The sequence below is a fragment of the Anser anser genome, assembly GCF_964211835.1.
Source record: "Anser anser genome assembly, chromosome: 3".
Taxonomy (NCBI): domain Eukaryota; kingdom Metazoa; phylum Chordata; class Aves; order Anseriformes; family Anatidae; genus Anser; species Anser anser.
Genome location: NC_139722.1, coordinates 123,331,125 through 123,341,953, shown reverse-complemented (window position 1 = coordinate 123,341,953; position 10,829 = coordinate 123,331,125). Strand labels below are relative to the sequence as shown.

The following is a 10,829-nucleotide window of genomic DNA, read 5'->3' as shown; positions in this document are numbered from 1 at the left end:
GGGTCTGCTCCACTCCTGCTGCCGCCGAGGGAAAGGAGAGGCTGGGAGGTCTGTTCTGACCTGGGCAATGGTAGCAGGACATTTGGTGGCGAGTTGGTGTGAAGCCACTTTGCTCTGAAATGCCAAACCACATTTGGCAATGCCTAAAACTCACCCTGGGTGAAAGATTATTCTAAAATGTAACTTGTCGCTAAATGGTATTCTTTTAAAGTCATAAAATATTCAGATTTGTTTCATGTGGTTGCAAGTTTGCTGGTCTGTATCCTCTCCTTGATTGCCTCCAGCCAAGAGGCCAATTCCCATCACAGATGAAGAGCAGGAGTAAACCTGGATGCAGAAGTTTGGTTTCCTTCCATATCGCTTTGTATCTTGCTGAAATTTGCACTTTTCAGTGATCTGCAGGGTCCAAATGTACTGTTTACCAGTTCAGTTTAGAAATCCCCAGGCAGAACTGACCCCTTTGATTTTCAGATAAACATGAGAAGAGAAGACATTGCAGGCTACAACCAGAAAAACGAGGCTCACCCAGGCCTTCTGCAGGACAAGCTGTACTTGAAATGCCAGGAAACAGAGCTAAATTCTTTCTGCCATAATTAGTCAAGACCAGACTGTCAGAGTTGCTTTGCCCTCAGCTTTCTGTGTATGGAGCTAACGCCAATACAGACGTCAGGATTTGTGTACCGTGAGGGTCCTCTTGTGCGAAACACCAGGCCCACACTGCAGCGTTTCTCAAGAGGGCTGCAAGGTCTGGACAGACTGCTAAAAGTTGTTTTGTAAAAAAGTTTATACCAAATACACATTTTTATACTACGCATATATTTATGTGAATATGTAAGATCTATAGAAATATGTAAATACAAAGCAGAAGTGGAGTCGATCTCAGCAAAGCTGTGACAAATTAAACCACCAGTTATTTATGTGACTGGAAATTCGCACCAAGTGCTGGGTCTCCCGCTGGATTAATGGAAATATTTGTAAAAAAAATCAGATATACTTACTGTTTTTCCCTGGTTTCTGAGTTGATCAGCTGTAGCCTGGATTCCTCTGGCCTGTTTTAGCTGGATTATTCCTCTTCCATCTTCCATATTAAACCCCTCGGACGCTGACTGCAGTGCCAGCAGGTGGAGCTGCCCATGTGTCTCTCCAAGAAGCAGTGTCCTGGCAGGCCTTGCAAACCTGCACCATGTACCCTTAAAAAGCAAGGTGTCCTCTTCAGTGATGACCCTTTCGGGAGCCATGTGTCCCCACAGCTACCTGGGACATGAGCCGAGCTTCTTTCCCTCCAGGGCTGTCCAGAGCCTGTTGAAATGCCCAGACATGCGGACTGTTTTGCAGACAGATTTGGGTGCCCACAAGGCTAACATGGAGTCACAGCCCCTTCCCTCACCCTTGGGACAGCGTAGGGGGCAAATGGTGCAAAGAAAGAGGGAAAGATGCCAGAAAAATACCACAGCTCCCAGCTTTTTTCTTCCTCTGCTTTCCCCCTCCCCTCCTTTTCCCTCACGGTGCTGGGACTAGTCTAAGGATCTGTGGGGTGGTTTTGTGGTGGCATGAGGACATCTATACATTGGCCCTCAGCACCAGCCCTATCCCCCATCGTAGAGGCCAAAATAGGGATATTTAGGGCCTCTGTGGGATGGGAGGCTGTGGGGGGTGGAGGCCCAGAGGGTGATGGTGGCACCTGAGGGCGCTGGCCCAGGCCCAGGCCCAGCCACTGTCATGGCCACCAGGGCCTCCTGGAAGGCAGAGCCACCAGCAGGCCGGACCTACCCGTTGAGGTGCTCCCCCGAAGCGTGCAAAACACCTGAATAACACCCAAAACCACTTAAAAAAACCAACCACTCCCTCATTCCCTGCTGCATTTGGGCAAGTACAGCCTGTGTCTGATGCTAGCAGCATTTACAACCTCAAAATGCAAACTAACTCATTTTTTTTTCCTCAGAGACTGAGGTCTTGGAAGGGTGGTTCTGCTAATTTCTCCTGTATTTACCAGCATGGTTTAATTTTCACCTTGTTTTCCAGCCAGGCAAAACCCATAAACGGCATCATTTTGATATGATGTATTTGTATTTACATGGTACATTTTAAAGCAATAGCTACATTGATCATACATATTAGAAACAATAAAAAAAGAAGTTAAGAACTAAAATGTACATCATACACTTGTATATATATTTTTTTACACAGAGGTAAAAAGGCTTATAAAAATCAATACAACAGGGTTTTAACTTTTAGTATATAGATACAATAATGATGAGGCTTCAGGCACTTTAATTTGTTAATGTGAGCAATAGCTTGAAAAAAATTTTCCACAACAGAAAAAAAATTGGTTAATGTTTTGTTACCACAGATACAAAAATAAAATCTGAATAATTTCTCTCAAATGATTGATGTCAGTATTGCAAAGCTGACTGGGAGAATGCTACACACTGTTCAGCAGCAGTGTGGAAATTAAGGAGAAATATTTACAAAAAACACCCATTTCTATCATTGTGCCCTTACACCACTGCCTTCACAAACCAAATAACACACGCAGCAAAATCTACAAGTATTACAAAAACCCAAAAGGAGAAGAGGGAGGAAGAAGGAGGAAAAATAAAAAAAAAATAAAATTAAAAAAAGTTGTTTTTTTTTTTTAACTTTTATTTCCAGACATACAGAAAGGCTTGGAGTATGTCTACTTTACTTAAATAAATAGGGGCACTTCAAGACCGGACAAAAAGCTGTAAGATCTTTTTGTAGTGTTGTGCTTTATAGAGACAAGATCTTACAGATGTTTGTTTACATGAAACAACTCTGAGAACAGAAATAAAAGGAAAAGGTTGTTCCATTAAATTTTTTCGAGGCTGGCTTGATGTTTACTAGACACCATTGAGAGATTTGTCAACTGCTATTAGGCACAAAATATTTATATTTCATTCAGCAAACCCAGACACATCACCAAGAGTGTAACACTCCATCCCTTTTCCATTATCATTCATTTTTTTCCAACCAAAAGATCCCCAGCAACTGCTACAAATTAAGCCTACCAAACTCTATAGTGTATAAGCACATTGCATACTTAGTTCATGGTTTACTAAAAAGCTGTGATTAACTCTCAGAGGAACTGTTGGGACATTCCACCAAGAAAAAATGGCAAGCGTTCCTTTTACATTTATTTGGCAAAAAAAAAAAAATCCTCTCTTTTAAGACTGATGTCAATGTGCAATAGAGGGAGGGAAAGGACATGCGCCCACTGGCAATTTACTGCAGAAAGAAATTATGGCAGGAACAGCAGTGCCAGCTTTGACAAGCCAATCCCTAGCTGCCTCAAAGTATTCAGATTGTACTATGCTAGTTAGAGCTCACTGCGCTAAATCATTTTTTTTTAATAAAAATTATTTGGCTATTCCTTGTAATATATTAGAAAAATACTCTTTTTCCAGCTAATTACAAGCCTTGTACACAAGACAACATGACATTTAAAAAAAATTAAAGTAATCTTATCCTGCTGTATGCACCTTATGCATCCACTTGATAAATCTGGGTGGCAAACTGGGGAGGGGAAAGCGGGGGAGACACTTCAGTCTGGCTCCTGCAAAGACTCACATGCTTAATCCTACACACAGAATCACAGAAATGCTGGTTGCACACGCATTAAGTTGGGACATCTGTAAGCATCTGGAGGATTGGGACCGCAGGTCAAGAAATGAAAGTGGTGGTTAACAACCTGGCTTTTGATTTTAAATACCTGCTTAGACTGCTAAATGTAGTTTCTACTGTGGATGTGTATGTTCTCATGCTCATGTATCATACAGAAAAAAATAAACACTATTTTCCATACAATCCACCACTTAATGCAGCATTTCCCCAGAATTGCCATGGATTACAATAGTGCTTTTGACATTGCATTGTTAATAATTCTTTGCATAACAAGAACTTTCCCCATCTGGAACCTTAGTGTTTTATTCTCAAATCACGACATGGCTGGCTAATGAAGAAGTTCCGTTCTCAAGCAGAACTCTGAAAACACAGTTTTATTTTTCCAAAGTTATTTAGGGAAAAAAGAAAACACTAAAATTTAAGTTTCCCTTTCAAGTAGTGGTCTGAAATGATTACAGGTAAGGAGAACTACCAGATTCTCAATGGTTATGTGACTATGGTAACTGAGCCTTGCTTTCTGTTCATAGAACTTTAAGAACAGAGAAATAATTTAAGATGTTTGCTGAAGGAAATGACGATGGACTCTAGAAGAGAAACTGCAGCTTAGATGGCTATTTTGGCTTTGGAAAATAGAACAACAACAACAACAACAACAAAAAAAAACAAAATAAAAGAAAACCAGTGACAGAAATACTGTGTTGTGGTACAAGTTTGTTACTAGCACACCTTCTATACACACAATAAATTGACGGCAAGTTAAAATATCTTCCAAGTGAGATTTCATTCACTATACCACCCTGTTTCGAGAAATGCCAAAACTTGCTAATGCACTGATGGTACCAAGCAAGCAGAGGCAAGACGGACACAACCTGGAGATGTTCTACAATCCACCACCATTTAAAGCAGTTCTTTTCTCAAACTCATTTTAACTGAAAAAATAATATAAACATGTACAAGAGAGTCTGTTTGATTACAGATTAATAATACAAAAGTCTATGCTGTACGTTAGTTAGTTAGAACACTTGATGAGCAAATCAATGCAGTGTGAGCCCCAGACGATCAAATGTAAAGTGATCCAAATTGGTGGTTTCTGGATGCTGTTGGGCACAGTGGCTGCATCAAAATAAGTGATCTCAATGCTCAAAAACCAACGTGTTCCTTCAACTACAGGAAAAACATAACACTCTGAACTCATCTGTAGTCATCCAGCAGCTTTGTGTTTTCCACCACAGCACCTGCACATGACCCCACAGTGGTGACAAGCCCGAAGCGGCAAGTAACAGCACATACATGGAGCAATGAAAGACAAGGCGATAAGGGCCATCCACCGGAGGCAAAACATTTCATCACTGGTGTCACACGAGCAAGGATCTGTATAGTCTCCTTCCGGATCGGACATACAGTGATAGAGCATAGTGTCTGCGCACCACATACAGCTCACTCGACGGATGCAAGTCTTGACGCGGTCTGGAGCATCCTGGCATTGACCCCGTTTGTTCTCCTCATGATTGAACATGTCCCTGCAGTACACGCACCGCGACCTCTCACCATCCTCCTTCCGTCTGGGCTTGAATTTGATGGGTTGAGTCTTTATCACAGCACCCTTTATATCTTCACCCAGGTCAAAGTCTGAGTTGTCTACGTAAGGATAAGTGTATTCGTGTTTTGAGGCCTCACTTTTGGCAAAACGTACGTAGGAGTCCATGTCATCAGGATCAAAGTTCTTTCCTCGCGCTGGGGCATGGCGATAGTCCTCATATCCAGTCATCCAAATCTTTTCCCGAGGATTGATGCGTACTATCTCCTCATCGTCATCCGGAAAGTTGACGTGCCGGTACGATCGTGGTGCTGACTGTGGAAGCAGGGATGGAGAAAATATAAGCTCAATTTTCGATAAGCAATTACCTTCTCCTTGCTTAATGAAAAGCAAGTTATTGAACAATTTTGTTCTTTGTACACACTTTGGTGTGTTTTGACTGAAAAGAAAAAAAAACACCCAACAAGCTAACAAATCAGTGCATCTTCACAAAGTGCCCCACTATCTGTAGGAGAAGCAGGGTAGGCATTCGGCTTTCCCCCATATTCCAACTTTCAGACAGAAAACAGACACTTAAAACTAAAACTAACTGAGAAGGAGACAGGAGTGGGGATCTTCTGAGGGTTGGGGTGGGCAGAAACCAAACACTCCACAGACTTAGCTAATGACAGAGACAGTCCTTTATGTCCTAACAGCTAGCAGTGACAGAAACCTTACTTGTTCTAGATGGTAGTGGTCAGAACTATAATGGTCGTGAAGGTGTCCACGAGTGCAAATTCTTCGATGTTCGCTGGATGCCGGAGAAGCCAGAGTTCGCACAGGCTGTTCCCTTTTCTGAGAGGAGTTGGAGGAGCTATCTGTAGCATTCTGTTTTAAATGGAAAGGGGAAAAAACTTGTCATTCATTCAGCTGTTACAGCACACAGTATTAAAAAGAGGTGTTTTGCCACTCACTGACTTCGCACACACCTGCAATACTGGCAACACCTGACAGCAGGCAGCTTCATCAGGTTTCACAAAGTTCTTGAAAGAGGCAGATCCGTTGCCAGGCCATAAAATGTGTTGCCACACACATGGAAAAATTAAATATGCCATAGCCTACCAGTGACATATTCACTAACGCCACTCCTATTCGTTTGGCATATTATTTGTTGTACTGGGCACCACAGGATGGCGAACATTCACACTAGAAGTACAAGGTTAAATGATTGCATCATTTGAAGGAGTTTAAGTCCTGATGCACACTCAGGACTGAAAAAATTCTGGTAATTTTGTTAACCTTCAGGAGTCCCATTAAGACAAAAACTTCTTTACGCATTCTTCTCCAAACACTTGCTGAGTTCTGGTTCATCACAGACTACTTAAATAATCAGCTTTTCTTTAAAAATCATTTTTTTTCATCTCCTTTTGTCTCTAATCTCTAATGTGCAATGAATGTTCCTTTTATTTTTATACACTCCTGCCTCATAGTGCTCACTTTCTTTAGATTAATTATTATATCATTACACAGTAACAATCATGAAACGGCAAAATATGCAATAATATGCTGTTGCCAATACCTGCAGCTTCTTAATGTATTTATTTCTCCTCCCAGAAAAATGCACAGCAGGGTGACCAGTCTTAGCCATCCCTTCTCCATAGCCCTTCCTTGGTTAAAATACCTTCCATCCAATATCCAGACATTCAGGATTTTTGCCCATTAATTCTTTTCATACTTTGGTTAGACTTTTTCAGATTACCACAAATATCAGAGGACGGCTGTTAAATGAACACCCTCTCGATGGTTCCTTTTACACATCAGTACTACTGTTGACAGAAAGGCTGTAACGTTGCAATTACATCAACTGCAATACTGGTGCCTTGAACTAAGAAAAATCTCCATCCCCGTTCAACTGTCAAGCTGTGGCTGCAGCTAAGACAAGTCCAATGGAGATGTTTTCATTTTTCACAACAGTTAGCAGAGAGACAACCTCAACAGGGGAAGGTAGTTACATCAACACTGGCAGAAGACTGGTTTTACCTGAAAAACCTTCTCTCCTCATCAAGAATGCACTCTCTAAATATTATTTTTCAATGAATTGTACTAAACATGTCTCTTACTCCAAGAATACAAGACCAGTCATTGTGGCCATTTGTTTATTCTGAAAACAACGCCTCGCAAGGCTCTGTCCAGAGCTGAGCACACCTTAAAGTACTACAACACAAAGTATGTGTCAAACCACTTTAACTGGTATAGCACTTAAAGGCACTGAACTGCCAGCTTATTTTGTTGAAAGCAAATACACGGATCTGGTTGCAGTGTGATGTAAAGTCAGGCTGGGTTATCCGAGACGTACAACAAGCAGGATGAGTTTGAATGTCTGACCCACCCATTGTGAACAGACTTTTAATTCATGTGGGATTGTTTTTTCTTTCATTATTTTTTTTTAAACAAGTACTTAGAACAAGTCTTAAGATATGTTAATAACACCTATAAAATGCAACTGCACTGGTATTCTTTATTATTATTATTTAAATGGTTCATCAGCCAAATCTTCACTTCTTACTAGATACAGACACTTCACATCTGGGGTTTAAGCACTTCTAAGCTAACTTTTCTGCCTCTAACTTCAAGCCCTACTGTATTGAGCACATTCTGGGGACACTTCAAAATAAAATGAGAAGCTTCTACAAGTAAGTACTTCAAAATAATATTAAGCTTTCAGGATATTTCGAAAACCTTAGGAGAGTTGGGATTTAGTTACAACAGCCACCTCCTACAAGTACCTTTCCGCAGCGCGGCGTGTGGTGCAGACTGATGCAGAGCTGTAATTTCAGCTTCTCAGAACAACAACAGAAAGGCACACACCCCAGATTCCGGGTAGTTTTACCCTGTAGCATGCTCTTAAAGTTAAACTTTGACTGTCACGAGCCAAAAAGGAGGCAGGGCTTAGCACAGTGCCGTGCCAGCCAGCAGGACCCTTCACCTTCACTGGAATTGCAGCTGAGCCCTGCTGGGACAAGCCTTTCGCGGGTACGCTCCAAAAACATCGTGGGTGCTTATGGTCAACGTAATGAAGCCTGGGAAACTTACTCAACTGGAGTAGGTGGCACGCGTTGGCCAGCAACCCTCTCGCCCTCCTAGACGGAAAAAGAAGTCCCAAAGTGGATGTAGCTGCTAGATAATCCCTGTGGGGCAGCTGGGGGCTATAACCAGCCCCCCGAGAAGCATGATGCTTGCTGGATGCGTGCACGGCCTCGCTGGGAAGGCCTCATTTCTGCAACGGGCAACTGGAAGAGAGGCTGGAGCGATTTTTATCTAGCCGGATCCTTATCTGCCCTTGCTTTGCTCCACACCTCCTTCTCCTTCAGACCCAGCAGGGCGACCGAGCCTCTCCTCCACATGTGTTGACATGGCTACAAAACCTGTTTGCAGCATACCAAAGAAGCTGCGGCTCAGGCCTCCGCATTAACCTTATTAAAAATTGCTTCATTTCCACGTTCAATGTCCTCAGATTAGAGGGGCACTTTGCCAACGCAAACACTTGCTCTGAGCACCCAAGAAAGGTAGAAAGCAGGCTACCCGAGCCCAGGTCTCTGTTCACTCTTCTGGAAAGAAGTTCATGCTGCCTCCTGGATGGTGAGGCTGAAGGAAACAGGACGCAGTATCTGCTGGCTTACCTTGCTGACTATCAGCTGAAATAAGCACTGCTACTTTCCAAAAAAAAGATCCCTCACCAAAGCTTCAAGCTTCTGTAGAAGAAAAAAGGAGGCCCTCAACACACAGGAACAAATGGGCTGAAGATTAGGAAGTAAGAGTGGAAAGTATCCCTCCCTCCCAAGCAGAAGGTCACCAGTGAAGCCCCCAGGCCTCTACTTCTGCTGCTGAGCGTACTCATAAACAAATTGAAAACAAGGCGAACAGCAAGATGACAAAACCTTCTCATGACACTTAAGTTATCAGGGAAGTAAAAATGAAAGCTGACCCTGAAAATTCGCTTAAGAATCTCACAATGCTGAGGGACCAGACATTAAAAAAAAAAAGCTAATTACCACTAGTATGTAAAGTGATGGAAACACCTTGATCTGACACATACAATTATGTACTATGAAACAGCTATTGCTGCTCAGGAGAGAGGTCTTGGGGTTAAAATAACAGCAGTTCCCAGTGCAACAGTCAGGACAATCGGAGGCCTGGGGTGGCTTCTGAATACTGGTTAGCTAAATAGAGGAGGTCTCTCCAGCCTGGAAAAGAAATGATGGAAGGGAACATAACGATGGGAAGGGAAGAAGTCTATAGAATGAGGAGCCCCACGGGCAAGGAGAGTAGGAAGTGATTATTCTTCTGGTGTTCTTCAGAAGAGGGGAACACAAGGCCTTCAGTGGGACATGCTCAGATAAGCTTCAAACAGGAGGAAGTACTTCTGACAAATCCCAGAGTTTCAAGGGGGTTCAAGAAGCCATACGGAAGCTCTCAGAAAGCGATCAAGGGTCTAAGGTATGATGCTCAAGCCCTGAGAGGTGGACTGTTCCCTTAGTACTGCTCAACTGCGACTGCACCTGAACTTGGTGACTGGTGACAGACACATCCTCAAAGGAAAGGACTTAGCCTGTGATGGAAGCAGAGAGAAATTCCTGCCCCACACAAGACTGTGGGCTGGAATTTTCTGCTGCCGCCATGGCAGTGAAAATTTGAGGGAGGATGACAGAGTGGGAGACATGAGAGGTTTGTTGCAGGTCACCCAAATACAACACACTTGCCTATGGGAATAAATCTAGAAAAGGCATTATTCTCCTCCAGAGCCAGGCTATCAACCATTGGTCTCTCAGAAAAACACCATCTTCCCCTAAAGCCTGTTGAAACCAATCTGGTTCCAAATTTTTTTTCAGGGGAACTATTGAAAACATGCCCGGTAGCCACAGAAGAGAAATGAACCCAAACCTAAAGCTGTTGGAACAGTGAGTCCACAAAGAAACGCCGTTTCAACACGCCCTCAATGCACAATTAGAGAATTTTGTGCGGCATGTACCAGAGCTTTGCGATTGCTATGGCGGTCGCGAAGCCTTGTGGTTTCGCTGCTCGGATAACAAAATCATTAATCATGACCATAATAGCAATTTTATAAAACCCGTGCTACACATTTCCTCTTGCAAGTGAGCTGAACATATCTAGGCGAGCACACGTACCGCATGTTTGATACGGCCACTTTGAGAGAAAACACTCCGTTTCTACATGCAAATGCTTGTACTGCAATCACTAAAAAGAAAAAGTGTCCCCGGTCCCTGTTTCCCTCTCAGAATTTAAGAAGTGACTCATTAAATTAAAAAAAAAAAATCCCTAGTCATTAGTAAAGAAGATTATGTTAATCATTTACTGCAGTTTACTTCTCATTGAAATGGATTTGTTACACAAGAATGGCTGGCTAATCAGGTGCCTAAGTAATATTCAGAGATAAGCATCTATCATAAAAACAGATGAAAAAAAAAAAAGCTTTCCCCTTCCCCCATTTCCCAGCTACTGAACTGGACAGATCACCTTGCCTCTAATGGCTTCGCAGAATAGTTTCACCCCTTGTGGTGCAATACCCAGGGTGACCAGGAAAAAAGAAGAAAGATCCATCTCCAAATTATGAAGCGGCTTGTCAGAAATCAGTTGCCTGAGGGAATTTATG

At 42.6% G+C, this 10,829-nt stretch overlaps 1 protein-coding gene across 3 annotated transcripts in view; it reads right to left on the bottom strand.

Moving 5' to 3' along the window:
- Positions 1–2,045: 2,045 nt before the first annotated feature.
- Positions 2,046–10,829, bottom strand: part of SPRED2 (sprouty related EVH1 domain containing 2) — a 60,819-nt gene continuing 52,035 nt past the window's right edge. For all 3 annotated transcript variants that reach the window (XM_083828214.1, XM_083828215.1, XM_083828216.1), the window contains 2 exons: positions 5,897–6,046; positions 2,046–5,494 (listed from right to left, as the gene is read on the bottom strand). In XM_083828214.1, the coding sequence (XP_083684340.1) occupies positions 4,844–5,494; positions 5,897–6,046 (801 nt within the window). In that variant the 3' untranslated portion in view covers positions 2,046–4,843. The remainder of the gene's footprint in view (positions 5,495–5,896; positions 6,047–10,829) is intronic.